The sequence below is a fragment of the Bubalus kerabau genome, chromosome 5, assembly GCF_029407905.1.
Source record: "Bubalus kerabau isolate K-KA32 ecotype Philippines breed swamp buffalo chromosome 5, PCC_UOA_SB_1v2, whole genome shotgun sequence".
Taxonomy (NCBI): Eukaryota; Metazoa; Chordata; class Mammalia; order Artiodactyla; family Bovidae; genus Bubalus; species Bubalus kerabau.
In genome coordinates this window covers 1,931,196-1,954,459 of record NC_073628.1, presented here as the reverse complement: position 1 = coordinate 1,954,459, position 23,264 = coordinate 1,931,196, and the positions used below count along the sequence as shown (strand labels likewise).

Here is a 23,264-nt window from a genome sequence, read left to right as displayed (position 1 = left end):
CTGTCGGGGAATCCTAGAGCTGGGCCTGGACCTGGCCTCCCACCCAGCCCCGAGCTCAGGGGAAGGGGAGCACGGACGTGTCACCTGCTCTCGTGTGTTACCGCAAATCCCCAGAAGCCGAGCTGCTTGGATCCCCATTTTCCAGAGAAACCAACGCCCAGAGTTAGAGAGACAGAAGGATTTGCAGGGCGTGAACCAGGACCCTGGGCTGCAGGGCCCGCAGTGCCTCCCTGTGCTCTCCTCAGTGGAGCGACAGTGTCTGTGAGAAGCCTGCTTGCTGACAGCAGCCTGCCCATCCCTCCAGGACAGCACTCCTGGGGGCTGACACCTCTCTGCTTGGCGGGACCCAGGAAGGGAAGGGACAGTCTCTGCCCCCTCCAGGGATGGCTGGGCTGTACCCCCTGGGATCAGCCACTCCCACCTGCTGGAGAGATGGGCGAGACCCGGGAGGAAGCAGAGACACAGGAGGGGCGACGCTGCCACCCCCCACGGGGCTGCCTCTTGACACCAGGAGACTGGTGCTGCCCAAGGGGTCCCTGGGCCCATCAGAGAGGGACGGCTGGCCCTTGTGCCTGGTGGCTTGGCCAGAGCAGGCCTGTGGGCCGGGCCAGGCCGAGGTCAGGTGGCACCCAGCTCTGCTCACGGCATTGGCTGCCCAGGTGCCAGGTGTGGTGGGCAGGGAGGGGCCCTGCCACCCGCCCTTTGGCCGTCAGTCACACGTCCGGGCCTCAGGGAGAAAGCAGGCAGGTAGGAACCCGGCTGCCAGCCCCCATGGGGGAGGAGGGGGCGCCCTGCCCCCCAGTCACTTCCTGCCCCGTGCCTCGGTTTCTCCCCTGGACCCTGGAACGAGTCCCGCCTTCCTGGGGCGGCAGACGGACGGTCCCCCCGTGGGTGAGGTGGGGTGTCTGGGAAGGAACCTGCAGAGAGGGTCTGGTCCGGAGGAGCAGCCCCGGGGCCCTGGGGGCCAGATGCAGGGAGCCGGCGCTCACAGCCGGGGCCCGTCTGGGTGGGGGCTGAGTGCTGGCTGCAGAGCGTGGGACCCCTGGGCGCCCGCTCCTGGTCACCACGTTCTCCCATCTCGGGAGGGAGGGGCGGGCCCGAGTGGTGAGGGGCTGGCCCTGATGACACGGCCCTGGGAGGGGTCGGGCTGGGACCCCCAGGCCTGGCTGCCCAGGTCCACGGCACGGGGGCTGCTTCAGGAGACCCCTGACCAGGGCTGGCCATCTGCCCCTCTGCCCACCCCGAGCACGGGACCCAGCGCCTTAGCTTCTGGAGCTGAAGAGCTCGCCTCCATTCTCTTCTGCCTGTCAGGGGTAGGGGGTGGGATTCCAGCTGGGACGACTCAGGACCCCCGGGTGCCTGGACTCCGCCGCCCCCTCCAGGAACAGGGGCCTCGAGCCAGACACCTGCTCATGCAAATCCGATATTTGCATGTCCTTCCCGCTCCGCAGCCCCATTTGCCTGGCGTCCCTCCCACCCCCAGCGCTCGCTGCCCCCCCCACCCCGCCCTGGTGCTCGCGGCCAGCCCTACCATGCTCAGTGACCCCCCAGCACTCGGCACAGGACCCAGTGCCCCTCGGCCCCTGGGCTGGGAAGCCAGAGGCCAGGGACCAGCCTTCGGGGTTGGGGGTGAGGAGTCTGGGGTGAGGGGTGTAGGGTGAGGGGTCAGGAGGTGGCCCCAGAGAAGGCAAAACTGGGGCTTAGGACCAGCTGCCTGTCAGCGAGGAAAGGGCGGCGTGGGCTGGGTGGGCACCATAGCACCCCTCCTGAGACAGAGGCCGGTCCCAGGCCCACCCCCCGGCGGAGCAAGCCCAGGGCTCACGGACCGTGAGCACTCCAGTGCTACCCAGGCTCCCCACAGGCCGGGCCGGGGCGCGTCCAGGGGTGGGGAGGGAGGCCACCCTCACAGGCCCTGCCCTGTCCCCCCCATATGGTGGGAAGGCTCCCCACATCGCTGTCTACACTCTGAGGTTGAAGAGCATCCCCCCAAGTTCACGTCCACCCCAAATCTCAGAATGCTTGGAAAGAGGGTCTTTGCAGAAGCACTGAGTGATAGCAAGGTCATAGGGAGTGGGGCGGCCCCTCGAGCAGTGACCGGTGTCCTTATAAGGAGACGGGGAGATGGAGGCAGAGACTGGAGGGACGCTGGAGCCCCCAGAGCTGGACGGGGTGAGAAGGCCCTAGAGCCTGCTGAGAGCGCAAGGCCCTGCGCACCTTGATTTGGGGTTTCTGGCCTCCAGAGCCTCCCGTCGCTTTAAGACGCTCAGCGGGTGGCCATTCGTTAGGGCGCCTGGGACCCTCCAGCAGTTATAACCCCAAGGGCGGCAGGGCCAAGGGGGTGCCCGAGCCCAGGCCTGGCCTAGCCCCCCTCGCCCCTACGCCGGCTCTGTGGTCACATGCAGGACCCCCCACTCCCTGTGTGTGTCCCAGCAGTGGGGGCCCAGAGCGGGGCAGGGAGGGGGGTGCGGGCTGGGGCAGATGCAAATCCTCCCCCACCCTCCCCCAGAGCTGGGATGGGGGGAATTTGAATACGGCCTTTCCAAGCCGGTGATTAACGATCTTTCATCCTGGAGGCTGTGTGTGGGGACGGGGCCTGGGTGTGGGGGCAACACACGGGCTGTAGGAGTGCCCTGGCAGCCGTGGCAAAGTCCAACAGACAGCGGAGGACAAGGGGAAGCGAGTCTCTGCTCAGGAGGCCGGAACCCCACTGCGGCGTGGCCCGCTCTCCCAGCAGGGCCAGGGAGAGTCCTTCCTGCTCCTCCCACTGCTGGGCCCCGGCGTCCCCGGCCTTGGCCGCATCCCTCCAGCCTCTGTGTCCATCCTCACTCAGCTTCTTCCCCTCCTTCTAAGGCCACTTCTGCCAGTGGATCAGAGGCCGTCCTGATGAGCCCCTCTCCCTGATCACATCTGCAAAGAGCTTACTTCCACAACAAGCGCATTCACACGCCCTGGGAGCAAGGGCGTGGACGCGTCACTTTGGGGGACGTGTCACTTTTGGGGACGAGGTGACGGGCCCGTGGCGGCCTGCAGGGGCCCTGCCCACGCCTGCCGGCCCCGCCTGTGTGCACAGGTGGCCCTCTCTAAGAATCAAAGGGCTGGCCTGGCCCTGAGAACCAAGGGAGTCACTCTCCTTTCACAGAGGGCCCATTCTGGCTGGGCCCAGCCCAGGGCACCTCCCAGGGGACAGCGGTGGACAGGGCGGCCGTGGAACTGGAGCTTCCCAGAGTGGGCCTGGTGGGGCAGAGCATCTCAGTTCTGCAGGGACCTGGGGTCCCATCGGCTCTGCTCCTTCTGTGGACACAGGAGGGCCAGGGCGGGGTGGGTGTGCTTTCCCCATGGGTCTGCAGAGGAGGCTGCTGGAAACAGCAGGTTGCGGGGGGCGTGTGGGCCATGGCCAGGGGGCAGGGAGCTGGGTGGCTGGTCTGCAGTGGGCCCAGGAGGCACAGGGGCGTTTGCCATCAGGCAGGTTGATGAGACCCAGGTCCTGTCCCTTGGCCGTTCCTGGGACCCCTCCAGGCACGTGGGCAGTGCTGGGCCGGAGTGAGGACTTGGTGGGCAGGTATCTGGGAGGTGGGAGGGTGGGGGGGGGGGTAAGGAGGAGGCCCCATCCCTCCTCACCTGAGCTTCGTGCCCCTGTTTGCCTGCCGCCCCCTCTCTGCTCGGCAGCCGGCGCCCAGGGTCCCATGCCTATCCTGGGTTGACAGGGCTGTGGTATGGTGGGGTATGGGGCGGGCTGTAAGACTTCCACTGCCTTTTGGGGTTTCCAGGACACCCCCTGCCAAAGGCTTGGCAGAAGTGGCAACGGAAGGGCTGGCTCGTGGTGCTGGGGGAGGGTGAGTAGAAGTGCGGGGTAGGGAGGGAGCCAGGAGGAGCTTCCATCCCGGCCTGGGGCCGGGATCTCTGGCAGCTTGAAGAGAGCAATGCAGACGGGAGGCAGGCTGAGACCCAGGGGCTGCAGGAGGGCTGGGTCACGGTCAGGGCTGGGGACTGCAGGGAAGGCGCTGGGGCAGGTGCCCCCCCTCTCTGCCTGCACCTGGGCTTCCCTGCGAAGGTGGCAGGGCCTCCAGCAGGAAGTGGGCTGGGGCTCGCCTCGCATGCCCTCAGGGTAGGCTCTGTCCTTGCAGACAGGACCCCATGCAGGACGCCTGGGCCACCCGTCCTGGCAGCCCCAGGGGTGCTGGAGACACATGGGAGCCAAGCCTGGGCCGGGGTGAGATCATCTTCGGAGGGTCTGGGAAGAAGCGAGGCAAGGTGAGAGCTGCCCCCACCTGGGGACTGGCTGGCACCACCCCCTGTGCTACCCTGGGCCCCGGACACCCATCTCCTCCGGGCCGCTCTCTCATAAGGGGTCTGTTTGGAGCCCCCAGGAGGGCGGAATTCTGGAGCTGGTAGCCCCCTCTGGCTTCTGCCTCCTACCCCAACACACGGCAGGTCCAGGCTCCTCCTCCAGCCAGCCTTGGCTGCTCATGGGTCACCCAGCAGGTCCAGATGGCCTGGGGAGCCCTGGCCTTCAGCTGCGGCCCTGCCCCCACCCTCTGGAGCCCAGCCCACCCCTGTGCTTAGCGCCCCCTCGCCCTGCACCCCTGCTCCCACCCTGCAGTTCGTGAGGGTGCCCAGTGGTGTGGCCCCGTCTGTGCTCTTCGACCTCCTGCTGGCCGAGTGGCACCTGCCGGCCCCCAACCTGGTGGTGTCGCTGGTGGGCGAGGAGCGGCCCTTCGCCTTGAAGCCGTGGCTGCGGGATGTGCTTCGCAAGGGGCTGGTGAAGGCGGCTCAGAGCACAGGTGGGTCAGGGCGCAAGCGGCTCAGGGGGCAGGAGGGTCAGGGCGCAGGCGTGTCAGGGCACAGGTCGGGGGCAGACGGGTCAGGGCGCAGGAGGGTCAGGGCGCAGGCGTCTCAGGGCGCAGACAGGTCAGGGCGCAGGCAGCTCAGGGCGCAGGCAGGTCAGGGGGCAGGAGGGTCAGGGTGCACGTCAGAGGGCAGGAGGTTCAGGGCGCAGGTCAGGGGGCAGGTGGGTCAGGGCGCAGGCATGTCAGGGCACAGGTCGGGGGCAGGCGGGTCAGGGCGCAGGAGGGTCAGGGCGCAGGCGGCTCAGGGCGCAGACAGGTCAGGGGGCAGGCGGCTCAGGGCGCAGGTAGGTCAGGGGGCAGGCAGGTCAGGGGGCAGGTAGGTCAGGGGGCAGGCGGGTCAGGGGGCAGGCGGCTCAGGGCGAAGGCGGGTCAGGGCGCAGGAGGGTCAGGGCGCAGGCGGCTCAGGGCGCAGACAGGTCAGGGGGCAGGCGGCTCAGGGTGCAGGCAGGTCAGGGGGCAGGAGGGTCAGGGTGCACGTCAGAGGGCAGGAGGTTCAGGGCGCAGGTCAGGGGGCAGGAGGGTCAGGGCGCAGGCGTGTCAGGGCACAGGTCGGGGGCAGGCGGGTCAGGGCGCAGGAGGGTCAGGGCGCAGGCGGCTCAGGGCGCAGACAGGTCAGGGGGCAGGCGGCTCAGGGCGCAGGTAGGTCAGGGGGCAGGCAGGTCAGGGGGCAGGTAGGTCAGGGGGCAGGCGGGTCAGGGGGCAGGCGGCTCAGGGCGAAGGCAGGTCAGGGGGCAGGCAGGTCAGGGGGTAGGCGGCTCAGGGCGAAGGCGGGTCAGGGGGCAGGCAGGTCAGGGGGTAGGCGGCTCAGGGCGCAGGCGGCTCAGGGCAAAGGCGGCTCAGGGCGAAGGCGGCTCAGGGGGCAGGCGGCTCAGGGCGAAGGCAGGTCAGGGGGTAGGCGGCTCAGGGCGCAGGCGGCTCAGGGCGAAGGCGGGTCAGGGGGCAGGCAGGTCAGGGGGCAGGCAGGTCAGGGGGCAGGCGGGTCAGGGGGCAGGCGGCTCAGGGCGAAGGCGGCTCAGGGCGCAGGCAGGTCAGGGGGCAGGCGGGTCAGGGGGCAGGCGGGTCAGGGCGCAGGCGGGTCAGGGGGCAGGCGGGTCAGGGGGCAGGCGGCTCAGGGTGCAGGCAGGTCAGGGCACAGGCCGGTCGGGGGGCAGGCGGCTCAGGGCCAGGCGGCTCACGGCGCGGGCGGCTCAGGGCGCAGGCAGGTCAGGGCACAGGCCGGTCGGGGGGCAGGCGGCTCAGGGTGCAGGTGAGTTACCACAGGCCGGTCAGGCACAGGTCAGGGTGCAGGCGGCTCAGGGCACAGGTGGGTCTGAACACCTGAGAGGCCCCACACGGGCCCTCAGCTGCCATCCCCATGGTCGCCCTCCCTCCGCGGCACTGCGGGGTGGTGGGAGCCACTCTGGGGTACACAGCGAGGGACTGAAGGTCCCCGGGCTCAGAGCCTCCCCCAGGAGAGCCTGGCCATGTGTGGGGCCAACAGGCCTAAGTGGAAGACCCAGGGAAGGGTGAGACCTCCATAAGCTGCTGTCCACAGCCAGGCCTCCTTACCCCATCTCTTGGGACAGCACTCTGGCCAGCTGGTCGCTGGGGTCAGAATTAAACTCCTGGGCTTTGATTTCAGGGGCTGGGCCTTCGGAAAGCCCAGTCGGGGAGGGAGGTTCCGCCCTCTCCACCCCAGAAAGGACTGTAGAAGTGACAAGGCCCTGCTGACCGCTGGGCCGAGGGCTCTGTGTGCTAGAAGGACGGCCTGGGTTCTGGGCCAGCACAGGCTGGGGTCAGAGTCTCTGTCCAGAGGGCAGCAGGGGCCTGCCTCCAGCCCTAACCCTGACCTTGGTCCTGGAGGGTGCCTGGGGAGACCCCTGTGCTCAGGGACCCCTGTGCCTGCAGGAGCCTGGATCCTGACCAGCGCGCTCCGAGTGGGCCTCGCCCGCTACGTCGGGCAGGCTGTGCGTGACCACTCCCTGGCCAGCACGTCCACCAAGGCCCGCGTGGTGGCCATCGGCATCGCCTCGCTGGGCCGCATGCTGCATCGCCGGCTCCTGGACCATGCCCAGGTGGGCGCCGGGCTCCGGGCGCTCGGGTCGTGGGACACAGCAGATCAGGGAGGCCCCCAGAGGTCGGCTGCCTCAGGGCTGGATGGCGTGCCTGACAGAGGCCCCCAGGGCCATCTCGCAGGCTGACCACACTACACCATCTGTGACTGAGCCCCCACCTACCAGGGCAGCAGTGGGCAGACCAGCCCTACCCTCGGTGGTGGGGGTGGCGCTCACGGGCCTGGGAGGGAGTGAGGCTGATCTAAGGGACAGAGGCAGTGACCTGACACCACAGCGGGGTGGGGGGGGGGCGGGGCTGGACCCAGAGCCGGGAGGGGTGGAGGGAGGTGGGAGGGAGCGGGGCCTCCTGCCCAGTGAGCAGCCAGCAGGAGGCAGCATCTCCCAGGACCCGAGTGGGGAGAGGGCTGCCAGGCTCCCAGCCGGCACAGGCCTGGAGTGGGCACCTGGTGTCCGAGGACCCCACCCGGACCGGCGCCCAAACGCCTGGCTCGGCCACCGCCCCGCAAGCTTTGTGACCTGGGGCTGGCTGGTGTCCTCTGCCCCACCCGGACGGGGGCCTGAGACAGGTCCCCAGAAGGCCAGGCAGCCCCGTGAGTGGAGTCCCCCTCCACCCGGCACACGGGGTTCTGTCTGGAGGGTACCCTCCCTGGGCGCCCCCCACAGCAGCAGCGGCCCTTCCTCCATCTGGGGGTGCAGGCCACGCCCGGGTCTCACGGTGTGTGTGCCTAGGGGGACGGCCCCGTGCACTACCCCTTGGACGACGGAGGCGGCCAGGGCCCCTTCTGCCCCCTGGACAACAACCACTCCCACTTCATCCTGGTGGAGCCAGGGTCCCCCGGGAAGGGCGACGGGCCCACGGAGCTGCGGCTGCGGCTGGAGAAGTATATCTCGGAGCAGAGGACAGGTTACGGGGGTGAGTCTGCCCCGGGGGGCGGGGCTGCCCGCAGGGGAGGGGTGGGAGGCGGTCCACGGGGGAGGGGCTGCCCGTGGGGGACAGGGGCTGCCGGGAACACCGTGGTGGGGGTCGCAGGGGTGGCCAGGGCTGAAGGACCACCAGCTTGGGCCAGGACGGGCGTTCCAGCCACCAAACATGCTAGAGTGTTGAGACCTGGGCCACTGGGGGGTCCTGGGTGAGGGGGCTGCTGGCCAGAGTGATGGGGAACACGACTTTGGGGAGTCCCTGCCAGGAGGTAACATTTCCCCCAGGCAGCAGAGTGGGTGAAGGTCCGTTTCCAGTGCCCCCCGACCCCACCCCGACCAGAGGCTCTGGCTGGGGGCTCCAGGCTCTGCCAAGAAAGTGAGATTTGCAAGTTTCCAGGGGCCTGTCTCCCTCCACCACCGGAAGTTCGCTGCCTGCAGGGGGCAGTGCTGCCCCAGGAGCGGCCTCCAGCGTGGCCAGGGCGGGTCTGAAAGCAGGATTTGCCAAAGCCCTAGTATTTACAACTAACATTTACAATCACAATATACGTGTGATCTCTGGCAATATTTATAAGCAGTGTGTGTGTGTCTACCAACTGAGCACTCTTTAGTGAAAATGCAACCTAAGCCGTGTTTACCCCTCACCTTAAGGACACAGGGCTGGCCCGGGCTGCTGAAGCCGGGAGGCTCATACCCGCTCCGCCCAGTATCCTTCCCGCTTGGCAGGCGCCTCATGAGTTAGAGGGGACCGTTCTCAGGCCAGGGGCGGTCCGGTCTGTCCTGCCTCCTCCCGGAAGTTTGCCAAGCTTTCCCCACACAGCCCACCCGGCAGGTCCGGGCTTCTGGGGCTGCACATTCCGAAGTCTCGCGTCTGCTTTTTTGGGGGTGACTGACCCACGCCCCTCCTTCACCACACTGAGGTGCTCTGGGGCACTTGGATGGCCTGGCAAGTGCTCAGTGGAGCTTCCTGCCCTGGCCGGGGAGAGATGCCCGCCTTTGGAACGTGGTTGGTGCGGCCACGGACCCGATGTTCGACTTGACGTTTAAAGCCACGAAGCGACCACACGGGAGAGTGGGGTGTGGGCCTGGCATCCTTGTCCCGGGTGACACGGCAGCTGGGAGCCTCTCTGGAGAAAAAAGCCTCTTGCCTGGAGTTTGCCCAGAAAATGCCACAGGCTGGTGGTCTGAGGCCCGGGGGGTCACCCCACAGGAGGGTTTCACGCCCTCCACTCACCCAGGCACCTGGGTGGACGCTGTGCTCCATCTGTCCACAGGAACCAGCAGCATCGAGATCCCTGTTCTCTGTCTGCTGGTCAACGGGGACCCCAGCACCCTGGAGGTAGGGCAGGCGGGGACCTCCCACGGGGCCCCCCAGCCAGAGCCGGGATGGCGCTTGGCGCTGACCCGGCCCACTGTGCCCCCTCCACCTGCCTCAGAGGATTTCCAGGGCCGTGGAGCACGCCGCCCCGTGGCTGATCCTGGCGGGCTCGGGGGGCGTCGCAGACGTGCTTGCTGCCCTCGTGAACCAGCCCCACCTCCTGACGCCCCAGGTGGCCGAGAAGCAGTTTAGGGAGAAGTTCCCCAGCGAGCACTTCTCCTGGGAGGATGTCGTGCGCTGGACCGGGCTGGTATGAGCCGCTGGAGAGAGGGCCGCGTGCTGGCCCCCGCCCTAGACCCCAGCCCCTGGACTGCACGTCCGTGCCCAGCCCCACTGGCTGCAAAGCCCCCGGGCTGGCCCCCGCTTCAGGCCCTTGTGGAGTGGGGATGCCCGGCTCTGAGGATGGGGCTGCCCTGGGCCCAGGGGACGGAGGGCTGGCCTTCTGGCTGGGAGCCGTGGGGTCACCTCCGGGCCTTTGTCCTGGGCTCCCAGCTACAGACCATCATGTCCCGCCAGTACCTGCTCACAGTGCACGACTTCGAGCAGGAGGGCTCCGAGGAGCTGGACACGGTCATCCTCAAGGCACTGGTGAAAGGTGGGGCCGGGCTGCGCCTGCCGGGGCCCCGCGGGAGGCGCCGGGCAGGGGAGGGTGGCGGGGCAGCCCCCACCCTGGGCTCTCGGCCTCCAGGAGCCTGTGCCTGGGCGGCTGCGCTCTGCTGCGAGTGAGCGTGTGCGTGTGAGCATGTGCGTGTGAGCGTGTGCGAGTGAGCGTGTGTACAGCCACTGCTCACTTGGGCGGCAGCACGTGTGACCAGACTGAAGGAACACAGAACCTTCCAGGGCCTCCACACAACGATGACATGCAAATCCACGAGAGGTTCTGTCTTTGGAGGTTTTACGTTAGATGTATTTTATCACAAAATTTTTAAACTATTTAATTATTTATTCCTAATTTTTATTTATTTAGTTTTGGCTGAGCCTGGTCTCTGTTGCCGCACTCAGGCTTTGTTTTGGTTGCGGTGTGCAGGCTCTCACCGTGGAGACTCCTCTTGTCGTGGACACGGGCCCCAGGGCACCCAGGCCTCAGCGGTGGTGCTGTGTGGGCACCGCGGCACGGGGGGCCCTCCCAGAGCAGGGCGTGAACTTGTGTTCCCCTGCATTGGCGGGCGGATGCTTAGCCTCTGGACCACCAGGGAAGTCCTTAGAAAACTAGTGTTCAGTTAGTTCAGGGGTTTTTAGTGTTTTTTCAAGATGGTCCATGTCTACTACTAACTCCCGAGCATGTCCACCATCCAGAAGACCCACTAGATCCCCGCTCCCCCCAGCCTCTGGCGATCACGAGCCTGCGTGGCTATGGATCTGCCCGTTGGGGGCACTTCCTGGACATGGGACCACACACCCTGTGGCCTTTGGAGTCCTTCTCTGAGCACAACGCTCTGGGCGGTCGTCCAGTGCACTGTAGCCGGTATAGGGGCGCCAGCCCTTTAGGACAGTGACAGGCTGCGTTTTGTTTCTCTGGCCCCCTGTGGAGGAGCATTCGGGTGGCTTGCACTTCCTGGCTGCCGTTCAGTGTGTTTCTCATTGAACGTAAACACCTGTTGCGGGGCTGACCGCTGCGGGGACACAGACAGGAAGGGGCTCTGTGGGGCAGGGGGCACCCTTGAGGAAGGGAAGGCTCCTCCAGACAGGTGCCCGCTGCCCACTATTCCACCCAGCCCTGGGGTCCCCTTGGGGTCCTGGAGCTCCCAGCAGTGGGGTGGGGGTGGATGTCTTGAGGCTCCTGCCAGTACTCAGAGGGTGTGGAGGGAACCAGGGCATCGTTTCCATGGCATACATCTAGGACACCCACCTTGAGGGACTCTGTGCCCATTGGCTCTGCTGGCGCCTGGGTTCCCCTTCACCCACTCTGCCTTCCCTGCCCGCAGCCTGCAAGAGCCACAGTCAGGAGGCGCAGGACTACTTGGACGAACTGAAGCTGGCCGTAGCCTGGGACCGCGTGGACATTGCCAAGAGCGAGATCTTCAATGGGGACGTGGAGTGGAAGGTGGCTCCAGGCTCTGGCCAGCGCCAGGCGGGGACCCTGATGAGTGGCTGGGGGCAGGTGGTGTCCAGGGCCAGCCTGGCGCGGCTGTTGCCAGGGGAGCCGGGGAGGCCAGGGTACCTCCCGTTGGGCCTCAGTAGTCGGCATCCCAGGCAGGATGGACTAAACGTCCGTCAGTGGGCGCAGGCTGCCTCGATGCAGAGGGACAGGCAGGGCAGGGCACCTGGGAGCTGGGGGTCTTGCCGAGGGTCCCCACGCCCCTCCCGTGGGACCCCTTCCCCACGGGCTCCCTCTCACTCTCTGCCTGGCGCCCCAGTCCCGCGACCTGGAGGAGGTGATGATGGATGCACTGGTGAGCAACAAGCCCGAGTTCGTGCGCCTCTTCGTGGACAACGGCGCGGACGTGGCGGACTTCCTGACGTACGGCAGGCTGCAGCAGCTCTACCGCTCCGTGGCCCCCGCGAGCCCGCTCTTCCACCTGCTGCGGCGCAAGCACGAGGAGGGCCGGCTGACGCTGGCCGGGCTGGGCGCCCAGCAGGCCCGGGAGCCGCCCGCCGGGCCGCCCGCCTTCTCCCTGCACGAGGTCTCCCGGGTGCTCAAGGACTTCCTGCATGACGCCTGCCGTGGGCTCTACCAGGCGGTGAGTGCGGGCGGGGGCGGGGCGGGGCGGGGGCGGCGAGTGCCTGGGGGCGTGAGTGAGGGTGGGGGCGGGCGGGGGGCGGGCGGCGAGAGCCCGGGAGTGGGGAGGGGGGGGGGCGGGCGGCGTGAGTGCGGGCAGGGCCGTTGCCGCGGGCTGACACACCTGCCCTCCAGGAGCGGGGCCTGGCCCGGAGGCCCTCCGGCCAGAAGGGGCTTCTGGACTTGAACCAAAGGAGCGAGGACCCCTGGAGGGACCTGTTCCTGTGGGCGGTGCTGCAGAACCGCCACGAGATGGCCACCTACTTCTGGGCCATGGTGCGGAGGGCAGAAGGGGCCTGGGGGTCCCGGGGGGCTGGGAGGACACCGGGAGGGACCCTGGAGGGTCCTACCGGGGGGAGGGGGGGTTGGGGTGGGCTGGGAGGACGCTGGGAGAGGCCTGTGGGGGCTGGGAGGTGGCTGCACACTTAGGCCCGGTCTCCCAGGGCCAGGAGGGGGTGGCCGCTGCTCTGGCCGCCTGCAAGATACTCAAAGAGATGTCCCACCTGGAGACGGAGGCTGAGGTGGGCCGGACTCTGCGGGAGGCCAAGTACGAGCAGCTGGCCCTGGGTGAGCACGGGGGTGGGCACTGGGGGCGGGGCTGGGCGGCCCGGTGCTCCCAGGGGGGTCGGATGGGTACGTGTGATGAGAACAAAGCCCCACGTCTCGGCCGGCCCAGCGGGGACACTCGGGGTGAGGGAGTCTTCCACGTCCCGAAGGGGAGGCGGGGTGGAGACGGGCGCCTCTCACAGCCCCGGGGGAGGTGGGCGGGCGCAGACGTGGGCCGTCCTGCGGGTCCAGCTCTGCGGGGGAGGCGCCCGGAGGGTGGGCCTGGGTGTCACAGCGGCGGCCGCCCCTGCAGACCTCTTCTCCCAGTGTTACCGCCACAGCGAGGAGCGTGCCTTCGCCCTGCTGGTGCGTCGGAACCGCTCCTGGAGCAGAACCACCTGCCTGCACCTGGCCACCGAGGCCGACACCAAGGCCTTCTTTGCCCATGACGGGGTGCAGGTGAGCCCCGGGGCGTGCTGTGGGCACGGCCTGGGCAGAAAGCAGGTGCCCCAGCCAGCTCCCTCAGGCCCTCACCTGGCCAGTGTCCAAGCCATGGGGGTGGGCAGGTCCATTCCTGGAAGCCGCCCACCTGACTCCCTCTGCTGGCCACTCTCCCCACTAGCCCCAAGTCCGGCCCTATCCCCACCTCTCAGTTCACTTCAGTTGCTCAGTCATGTCCGATTCTTTGCGACCCCACGGACTGCAGCACGCCAGGCTTCCCTGTCGATCACCAACTCCCAGAGCTTACTCAAATTCATGTCCGTCGAGTCACTGATGCCATCCAACCGTCTCATTCTCTGTTGTCCCCCTCTCCTACTGCCTTCAATCTTCCCCAGCATCAGGCTCTTTTCCAATGAGTTGGTTCTTCACATCAGGTGGCCAAAGTATTGACGTTTCAGTTTCAACATCAGTCCTTCCAATGAATATTCAGGACTGATTTCTTTTAGGGTTGATTGGTTGGATCTCCTTGCAGCCCAAGGGACTCTCAAGAGTCTTCTCCAACACCACAGTTCAAAAGCATCAGTTCTTCGGTGCTCAGCCTTCTTTATGGTCCAACTCTCACATCCATACATGACTACTGGAAAAGCCATAGCTTTGACTAGATGGACCTTTGTTGGCAAAGTAATATCTCTGCTTTTTAATACACTGTCTAGGTTGGTCATAACTTTTCTTCCAAGGAGCAAGTGTCCTTTAATTTCATGGCTGCAGTCACCATCTACAGTGATTTCAGAGCCCAAAAAGATAAAGTCTGTCACTGTTTCCATTGTTTCCCCCTTTATTTGCCATGAAGTGATGGGACCTGATGCCATGATCTTAGTTTTCTGAATGTTGAGTGAAAAGCCAACTTTTTCACTCTCCTCTTTCACTTTCATCAAGAGGCTCTTTAGTTCTTCACTTTCTGCCAGAAGTGTGGTGTCATCTGCATATCTGAGGTTATTGATATTTCTCCCGGCAACACTGATCCCAGCTTGTGCTTCATCCACCTCGGCATTTCGCATAATGTACTCTGCATATAAGTTAAATAACCAGGGTGACAATATATAGCCTTGACATACTCCTTTCCCAATTTGGAACCAGTCTGTTGTTCCATGTCCAGTTCTAACCATTGCTTCCTGACCTGCATATAGGTTTATCAAGAGGCAGGTCAGGTAGTCTGGTATTCCCATCTCTTTAAGAATGTTCTACAGTTTATTGTGATCCACACAGTCAAAGGCTTTGGCATAGTCAATAAAGCAGATGTTTTTCTGGAATTCTCTTGCTTTTTCGATGATCCAACAGATGTTGGCAATTCGATCTCTGGTTCCTCTGCCTTTTCGAAATCCAGCTTGAACATCTGGAACTTCATGGTTCTTGTATTGCTGAAGCCTGGCTTGGAGAATTTTGAGCATTACTTTATTAGCATGTGAGATGAGTGCAATTGTGCAGTAGTTTGAGCATTCTTTGGCATTGCCTTTCTTTGGGACTGGGATGAAAACTGACCTTTTCCAGTCCTGTGGCCACTGCTGAGTTTTCCAGATTTGGTGGCATATTGAGTGCAGCACTTTCACAGCATCATCTTTCAGGATTTGAAATAGCTCAACTGGAATTCCATCACCTCCACTAGCTTTGTTTGTAGCGATGCTTCCTAACGCCCACTTGACTTCACATTTCAGGATGTCTGGCTCTAGGTCAGTGATCACACCATTGTGGTTATCTGCGTCATGATGATCTTTTTTGTATAGTTCTTCTCTGTATTTTTGCCACCCCTCTTTAATATCTTCTGCCGCTGTTAGGTCCACCCTATATTGTGCTCATCTTTGCATGAAATGTCCCCTTGGTATCTCTGATTTTCTTGAAGAGATCTCTAGCCTTTCCCATGAGATTGTTGTCCTTTATTTCTTTGCAGTGATCGCTGAGGAAGGCTTTCTTCTCTCTCCTTGCTATACTTTGGAACTCCGCATTCAAATGGGTATCTTTTCTTTTTTTCTTTGCCTTTAGCTTCTCTTCTTTTCTCAGCTATTTGTAAGGCCTCTTCAGACAACCATTTTGCCATTTTGCATTTCTTTTCCTTGGGCATGGTCTTGATCCCTGCCTCCTGTACAATGTCATGAACCTCTGTCCATAGTTCTTCAGGCACTCTGTCTATCAGACCTAATCCCTTGAATCTATTTGTCATTTCCACTGTATAATCCTAAGGGATTTGATTTAGGTCAATCCTGAATGGCCTAGTGGTTTTCCCTACTTTCTTCAACTTCAGTCTGAATTTGGCAATAAGGAGTTCATGATCTGAGCCACAGTCAGCTCCCAGTCTTGTTTTTGCTGACTGTATGGAGCTTCTCCATCTTTGGCTGCAAAGAATAGAATCAGTCTGATTTCAGGGTTGACCATCTGGTGATGTCCACGTGTAGAGTCATCTCTTGTGTTGTTGGAAGAGGGAGTTTGCTGTGACCAGTGCGTTCTCTTGGCAAAACTCTGTTGGCCTTTGCCCAGCTTTGTTTTGTACTCCAAGGCCAAATTTGCCTGTTACTCCAGGTATCTCTTGACTTCCTACTTTTGCATCCCAGTCCCCTATAATGAAGAGGACATCTTTTTTGGGGTGTTAGTTCTCCACCTCTGGTCTCAGCAAAAGTCAACCCTGCTAAACCGGAGCCTGGCCTCCCTCCATGGAAGGTGTTCCTTCTCCACCAGGAGGGAGGCTCTGGGGGCTCCAAGCTGGGAGGCCTGATGCCTTAGCTGAACCCTGAAGGGAAGCTGCTGCGGGCACTGGGGCAGTTGTGTGTGTGGGGGGCAACAGCACCCCTTTGTTTCAGGCCTTCCTGACCAAGATCTGGTGGGGGGACATGGCCTCGGGCACCCCCATCCTGCGGCTGCTGGGCGCCTTCTTCTGCCCAGCCCTCATCTACACCAACCTCATCACCTTCAGGTCTGTCAGCAGCCGCTTGCCAGGCCCTTGCTGGTGGCGACACAGCCCAGCCTCCCCTCCCCCACCCGCACCCGCGTGGCCCCTTGCGCCCCCTCCCCCACCCGCACCCGCGTGGCCCCTTGCGCCCCCTCCCCCACCCGCACCCGCGTGGCCCCTGTGCACCCCCTCCCCCGCACCCGCGTGGCCCCTTGCGCCCCTCCCCCGCACCCGCGTGGCCCCTTGCGCCCCCTCCCCCGCATCCGCGTGGCCCCTGTGCACCCCCTCCCCCGCACCCGCGTGGCCCCTTGCGCCCCTCCCCCGCACCCGCGTGGCCCCTTGCGCCCCCTCCCCCACCCCACATGCTTGTGGCCCCTCTGCGTGCCCCCTCCCCACATCCCTCTGCAGTTCATCCGCTGGTCGGGTGCTCAGGCCGAGCAGGAGCCTCGGGTGCCCTCCCCACGACCCTGAGGGGCTCCTGTGCTCACAGCGAGGAGGCCCCTCTAAGGACAGGCCCAGAGGACCTGCAAGAGCTGGACAGTCTGGACACAGAGAAGAGCCTGCTCTGTGGCCTGGGCAGCAGGTGAGGGCCTGCAGAGGGGGCAGTGGTGGGGAGCTAGACTTCCGTGGGCAGGGGCGAGCTCTGGACCCCAGGTGCCCGTCTTACCACTGGCCGTGGCCTCTTTTGGGCGCAGGGCGGAGGAGCTGTCCGAGGCTCTGAGGAGTGAGCGTGACCGAGGCCGGAGAGCCGCTTTCCTGCTCACACGCTGGAGGAAGTTCTGGGGGGCGCCCGTCACCGTGTTCCTTGGGAACGTGGTCATGTACTTTGCATTCCTCTTCCTGTTCACCTACGTCCTGCTGGTGGACTTCTGGCCCCCTCCTCAAGGGCCGTCGGGGTCTGAGGTCGCCCTCTACTTCTGGGTCTTCACGCTGGTGCTGGAGGAGATCCGGCAGGTCAGTGACGGAGCCCAGGGGGTTGCAGGTCACAGCCCAGCCCAGGAGGGGCCATGCCCCGCGGGGGGGAGCCCGGGCTGCCATCACTGGGCCATCTACCCCCGCCAGGGATTCTTCACGGATGAGGACACACACCTGGTGAAGAAGTTCACGCTCTACGTGGAGGACAACTGGAACAAGTGTGACATGGTGGCCATCTTCCTGTTCATCGCCGGGGTCACCTGCAGGTCTGGGGGCCCCGGGGCCTGGCAGGGGCAGCCTCGGGGGGCTGGGGGGCAGGGCTGCCTCCAGGATGTGTCCGCCCAGGCCTGGCGCCCGTGCTGTGCGTCCCGGAGGAAGCCCCAGCCCTCTCTGGGTATGGGCGGCCACCCAGCCTGCCCTCCCACCCACCCAGGATGCTGCCCTGGGCCTTCGAGGCCGGCCGCACGGTACTCGCCATCGACTTCATGGTGTTCACACTCCGGCTCATCCACATCTTCGCCGTCCACAAGCAGCTGGGCCCCAAGATCATCATCGTGGAGCGGATGGTGAGCCCGGGCCGGGGCGGTGAGCCCGGGCCCCACCCGGAGGGTGCTGACCCTTCTCCTCCCCACCCCCCGCCCCCCAAGATGAAGGACGTCTTCTTCTTCCTCTTCTTCCTGAGCGTGTGGCTCGTGGCCTATGGCGTGACCACGCAGGCGCTGCTGCACCCACATGACGGCCGCCTGGAGTGGATCTTCCGCCGCGTGCTGTACCGGCCGTACCTGCAGATCTTCGGGCAAATCCCGCTGGATGAGATCGACGGTCAGCACTCAGCCCGGGCCGGGGGGCTCCACGTGGGGCCCTGCCCCGGGGGAGTCACAGCACCAAGACCCCCTAGCAGCACACTCCTTTTGTAAGACCCTGAACACCCGGCCCTTCAGCAGGGCCTCTGGGGGTCACAGGAGACCCTGGCCTGATGCTGACAGAGGGGAGTCCCCAGGGCCGGCCCCCAGGCCCAGCACACCTGCCAGGTCATGTCCGGTGGGGGACAGGTCCGGGCTGATGGGTGCCAGCTGTGGAGGCCCCAACCTCGGGCCCTGGGCGGGAGACAGAGATGGAGCTGTGGGCAGAGAGGGCCGCGGGGGCTGGGGCCTTGCAGCGGGGGTGGGCAGGCGCTGGGCACAGGGCACAGGGCTGGGCCCCCCAGCACCAGCCATTGCCTGGTCTGGGCCCCAAGCTGACCCTCCCAGCATGTCCCTGCCGACAGTGTGCATGCGGCCCACTCACTGGGGAGGCCCTCGGCTGGAAGGCCACTCCTGAGGGCACCCTAGCTTCTGGGGACCCACCCGACATGTGAGCCCAACACCATGCCTGGCTTGTGTGGCTTGCCTGAGGGGGTGTCTCCAGGGAGGCCCCTGCATAAGGGTGGGGGTGGGGGCTGGTGGAAAGTGAAGTTCAGTTGTGTCCAACTCTTTTGGACCGTATGGACTGTAGCCCACTAGGCTCCTCAGTCTATGGGATTTTCCAGGCAGGAATACTGGAGTGGGTTGCCATTTCCTTCTCCAGGGGATCTTCCTGACCCAGGGATTGAACCTGGGTCTCCTGTACTGCAGGCAGACTCTTTACCATCTGAGCCCCCCGAGAATCCTCCGAGAATTTCCCATGATAGTGCAGTGGGGGGTAGGGGGTGCTCGGGGAGGCCCAGGCTGGACCCGGAACACCTGTGTGGGCCCCGGCATGGCTGGGGTTCACTGAGGAGGAGGAGAAGGGGAAGCAGCCCCTCCAACAAGGGGGGCCAGTGTGGGGGCCCAGGGCTCCAGCCGTGCTGGGCGCTCCCAGGGTGCGGAGCAGGGGCAGGGGGTCCTTCACTTAGGTGGGTGTCACGGGGCGATCACGGGCACAGAGTCCCTGAGGCTGACTGCAGCCGCTAATGAGGCAGGTCAGCGCCCGTGACCTGGTAAATATTTGTCCATGGGACGAGGACGTGACTGAGACTGGCGGGCTCCAGGCTGAAGGGCTGCACCGTCACGGGAGCTGCCTCCTAATTAGAGGGTTTTGCGGGCTCATTTCCTGGGCTGTTTTCTTAGTCCCCCCAACGTGTGCTCTCCTGTGGGCGCCGTTTTCCAGGCCATTAGTTTAATGGGCCCCTGCCTGCCCTCCCTGGGCGGCCCCACCTGGGGGACGCCGCCATGACCTCCAACTGCCCCAGTCCCACGGGGCTCCTTGGGAAGAGGTGGGACAAGTGGGCGCCCAGGACCGGGCAGGGGTGGTCCCTCCTGCCCTGATGGCCACACATGGGTACGAGGGAACTCTGTTATGGTTTGGGGTCCCTAGGAACCCGGGGTCACCTGGGCAGGACTAGGGGGTGCAGGTTCCCAGGGGTCCAGTTTTCAACACCACTGTAGCTGCCAGGCTGAGCCCCACTGTGGCAATGCCAGCCTGGGCCAGTGCGCCAAGGGTCCCTCCCCTTCCCTGGCTCTCAGGGTGGACCCCAGCCAGCCCCTTCCCGGAGCCCACCGGGCAGCAGGCAGAGGGTGGTTTGCTCATTTACTGGCCAAGAGGGAAGGCATCCACAGCCCGCGGTCCCAGCTGGGGTCCTGGGTGGCCGTGGAAGCCAGCTCCAAGTGTCCCAGGCAGAGCCCCCCTCTGGGCCCCAAGAGGCCCCGGGATGACCCATCTCCCAGCTGGGCATGGTGGTGCCTCTGAAAGTCCCAGGGGAGACGCAGGCGCCTCATCACCACAGAGCTGCTTCCATCAGACGGGCAGGCTCTCCAGGCCGCTTGGGGTGCCCAGGGCAAGAACGGATCTGCAGGCCACAAGGGCAGGGGCGGCTGGGGAGGGGTCTCACACGAAGGACCTCAGTCAGGAGGGGTTCATCCCATGAGGGAGACACACACACAGGGGAACAGGCCCTGCCAGCCTGACACGCAAGCCCAGAGGTGGGACACGGGCACACACGGAGAAACAGAGACCCCCATGCCCCCCACTGAGGTACAGCATGAAGACGGCGGGGGCGGGGGGGGGGGGTGCAGTCAGGGAAACACAGTCCTACGTGCAGGCGTGTCCAGGTCCACACACACACACAGCCTGCAGAGGTCACCCCTGCAGCCTCAAGCCCTCCTGCCGGGGAGACGCCCCAGCCCCTGGGGCCCCTGCACCCGTGTGCCCTACCCTGGCCTCCTTCTGCACCTCCCTCCCATCTCCTGGGGTGGGGGTAGGGGCCAGGCTGGCCCTGCAGGGCCTGAGACAGGCAGGGGAGGGGCCCCTCAGGGATAACGGCCCCTCCAGAATCCCTGTCCAGGGCCTGGAGCTCAGCCTGCCCCAGGCTGGGTGCTCACTGCCCACGCCTCTCCTGCCCAGACGGCTCGAGGAGCCAGCTCGTCCTCAAGCCCGCGGTAACCCGTGTCAAGGGCATTCTGCCACTGCAGGCTTTGGGAAGGTGCAGACCTGCCCTGGCTCAGACTCCTGTGGCGGGCAGTGAGCCACAGGCCTGCGAAGTCCTGCGGGAGAGACCCCACGCCCTCGCCAAGGCCAGCACCCCCCATGCTGGCTGTAAGCAGAGCTTTGGGTGGGGGTGGGGTGACACGGGCTGGGCTCTGCCTCCAGAGCCCGTGGGCCGCTGTGACTTCAGCCCAGCAAAGCAGGGGGAAGTGGGGCCAGCACGGCCAGGCAGACCACCCAGGACCCGGTTGTCCCAGGACTTGGAGTCTGAGCGCCGAAGCCCGGACCGTGCCTGGGAAAGCACGGGGACTGGCCACCTCCCAGGGCCCTCCCCCCAGGTGGCCTCAACCGCGGGGACACGACTCTCAACGCCCGAGGGTGCTGGCGGCTCGGGCCCGCCCCAACCCCCGCGCCCGGCCCTTTGCAGAAGCCCGCGTGAACTGCTCCCTACACCCACTGCTGCTGGAAGGCTCGCCCTCCTGCCCCAACCTCTACGCCAACTGGGTGGTCATCCTCCTGCTGGTCACCTTCCTGTTGGTCACCAACGTGCTGCTCATGAACCTGCTCATCGCCATGTTCAGGTGGCTGCCCTGCCGCCTGGCTCTGTCCACTTTGGGGGGGCCTTGGTTCTGGTCTCCCCAGCCCAGACCTGTCCAGCCCTGTAGACCGCAGCGGGGCAGTCACCTCTCTGCCCTCAGGAGGGGCTTGGATAAGGGGTGTCACTCCAGAGCTGGGGCTCCCCTCTGGAGGTCTCCCCTCTGGCACTCAGGGCACCAAGGAGGTGGTACAGGCCTGGCAGGTGTGTGCGGGCGGGTGCCTGGGCCTGCCAGGCTGCAGCAGAGGGGCGGTGGGGCTCGGGGCGGGGCGGGGCGGGGCGCAGGGCCGCGTGCCCACGCAGCCCACCCGCGGCGCCCGCAGCTACACGTTCCAGGTGGTGCAGGGCAACGCGGACGCCTTCTGGAAGTTCCAGCGCTTCCACCTCATCGTGGAGTACCACGAGCGCCCCGCGCTGGCGCCCCCGTTCATCCTCCTCAGCCACCTGAGCCTGGTGCTCAAGAGGCTCCTGCAGAGGGGGACCCCGCAGAAGCAGGCGCGCCTGGGTGAGGCTTCTGCCTGAACCGCGTGGACGGAGGGGCCCTGGGCCTGGGCCTGGGCGGGGGCAGGGGGCAGCGGGCCCGACCCCCTTTGCGGCAGCCCCGAGGGCCTGCCCACCATGGGGCTTCCAGGCCTGGGCCCTGCCCTGAGGCTGCCCGGCTCCCCAGAGAGGGACCTGCCAGAGCCGCTGGACCAGAAGGTGGTCACCTGGGAGGCGGTGCAGAAGGAGAACTTCCTGAGCGAGCTGGAGAAGCGCCGGAGGGAGAGCCAGGAGGAGCTGCTGCGGAAGGCGGCGCACAGGTGTGGGGGCCGTGCGGCGGGCCGCGAGGTGGCGCCCTCCCCAGTGCGGCGGGCCGCGGGGGCACCGAGCCCACAGAGCCACCCACGGGCGCCAGCGCCCTCCCTGCAGGGCCGGGAGGTGCTGGCGGGGCTGGGAGCTCTCTGGGGATGGTGGGCTGCCTTAAGGCTGGCATGGCCCCTCATGTCACTGGGTCTGGGCTGGGTAGGGACATGGCCCGGTTCTAACAAGCAGCCTCTCACCCTGGACTGGGCTCTGCTGGGCCAGGCCTGCCCTACACTTGGGGGTTGGCGCCAGTACTCATGGGGTTCTTCCTGCTCTGGGGCAAACCTCACACCCATGCACCTGGTCCTGCCTGTGGGTGGGGACAGCCCTGATGCCCCCACCACCACCATGCCCGAGGGGCCGGAGCACCCTGAACTCAGGTGCCCACAGAGGCTCAGTGGCCCCCAAACACACCCGAAGGGCCTGGGCATCAGGGCAGGGAGGTGGGAAGGCCCCCGGTGTGGGGCACTGGCCTTCAGCAGCCTGCTGCCTGCCCGCTCCCGCCACAGGGTGGACGTCGTAGCCAAGTACCTCGGGGGCCTGAGGGAACAGGAGAGACGCGTCAGGCGTCTGGAGTCTCAGGTGGGCTGGCGGATCAGGGCGCCCTTCTCCCTGGGCAGGGCCTGGCAGGTGGGCATGCAGTCAGGGCAGGGGCAGGGCGGAGAGAACCTGGGGCTTCAGGACTCGTGCCCGCCCCTCCGGGGGGAGACCCTGCTACTCCCCGGGGGTCCTGTGCTGAAGACCCCTCCCCGTCCACTCCTCACACACACGCTGGAGCCTCTTCCTCCCTCTCCTTGAGTGACAGCCATCAGAGCGGGGTCAGGGGCAGCTGGCTGGTGGGGCGGGGGGGTGGATGCGGGCTCGGCCCCGGAGCCCCCAGCCTGCCCTCCTCCAGGTCGGCTACTGCGCGGCGCTCCTCTCCTCTGTGGCCGAGTTGCTGGCCCGTGGCAGCACCAGCTGGAGTGAGTGTGACGGCCCCCATGCCCCGGGCGCTCGGGGGGCGGGTGGGCACGGGCAGCCCTCTGCCAGCCTGCAGACCTGGGGGCTATGTCCTCTGCCTCACCTTAGGCCTCCACTTTCCACCTGTCCTGGGAGAAGACAGGCCCAGGTTTTGGATGGTCCTTGGCTGGCCACAGTCTTTAGGGCGCTGGGGCCCTTTGTGGGAACCCACCAACTCAACCAGTGCGTGGTTCATGGGCCCCACTGGCTGCTTCCCCCGCCCACCCCGCCCAGGGCCAGCTCTCCCTGGGGCTGCCCTACTGGGCACCCAGCAGCTGTAAAGGGGTCGTCCTTCCCTCCCAGACTCTCGGAACTCCAGCAGCGGGAACCCACCGGCCTCTGCTGACCACGGAGGAGCCCTGGGTAGCACAGAGTGCCCAGAGGCTGGCCAGCCGCCCTCCAACACCTGAGCCACCTGGACATGAGCACAGGGAGCCCTGCACTCCCAGGGGCCCAGACCTGGAAGGCATGGCCCTTGGCTGGTCATCATGGGCCTCATGGAGATGCCTGAACAACAATCCCCCACCAGTCAAGCACCCCGGGCGCGATGTACCACCCTCGCCCTGCCCAGCACCTCCCCAGGCCTGGGAATGCAGCGGTGTGTCACGGGCCCCCCGAACCCCATCCAGA

The 23,264-nt window shown here is 65.5% G+C and overlaps 1 protein-coding gene across 1 annotated transcript; it reads left to right on the top strand.

The window, feature by feature from the left end:
* Positions 1–3,799: 3,799 nt before the first annotated feature.
* TRPM5 (transient receptor potential cation channel subfamily M member 5) lies at positions 3,800–23,044 on the top strand. Its single transcript, XM_055583250.1, has 24 exons — positions 3,800–4,251; positions 4,601–4,781; positions 6,735–6,901; positions 7,631–7,814; positions 9,094–9,158; positions 9,256–9,447; positions 9,690–9,792; positions 11,123–11,241; positions 11,555–11,917; positions 12,052–12,192; positions 12,360–12,483; positions 12,776–12,921; positions 15,753–15,865; positions 16,332–16,424; positions 16,537–16,795; positions 16,904–17,022; positions 17,190–17,322; positions 17,404–17,578; positions 20,625–20,778; positions 21,116–21,297; positions 21,460–21,592; positions 22,145–22,217; positions 22,531–22,597; positions 22,938–23,044. The coding sequence occupies exons 1-24, from the start codon at positions 4,135–4,137 to the stop codon at positions 23,042–23,044; spliced, it is 3,510 nt and encodes a 1,169-aa protein (XP_055439225.1). The 5' UTR covers positions 3,800–4,134.
* The last annotated feature ends 220 nt before the right edge of the window (positions 23,045–23,264 follow it).

What these genes read in the sequence shown, in the direction of transcription:
- TRPM5 (XM_055583250.1), top strand. Translation starts at nt 4,135, where the DNA reads ATGCAGGACGCCTGGGCCACCCGTCCTGGCAGCCCCAGGGGTGCTGGA. An exon ending in GAAGGCGGCTCAGAGCACAG is followed by an intron (nt 4,782 to 6,734) that starts GTGGGTCAGGGC and finishes CTGTGCCTGCAG; the next exon opens with GAGCCTGGATCCTGACCAGC. An exon ending in CTGCGGAAGGCGGCGCACAG is followed by an intron (nt 21,593 to 22,144) that starts GTGTGGGGGCCG and finishes CTCCCGCCACAG; the next exon opens with GGTGGACGTCGTAGCCAAGT.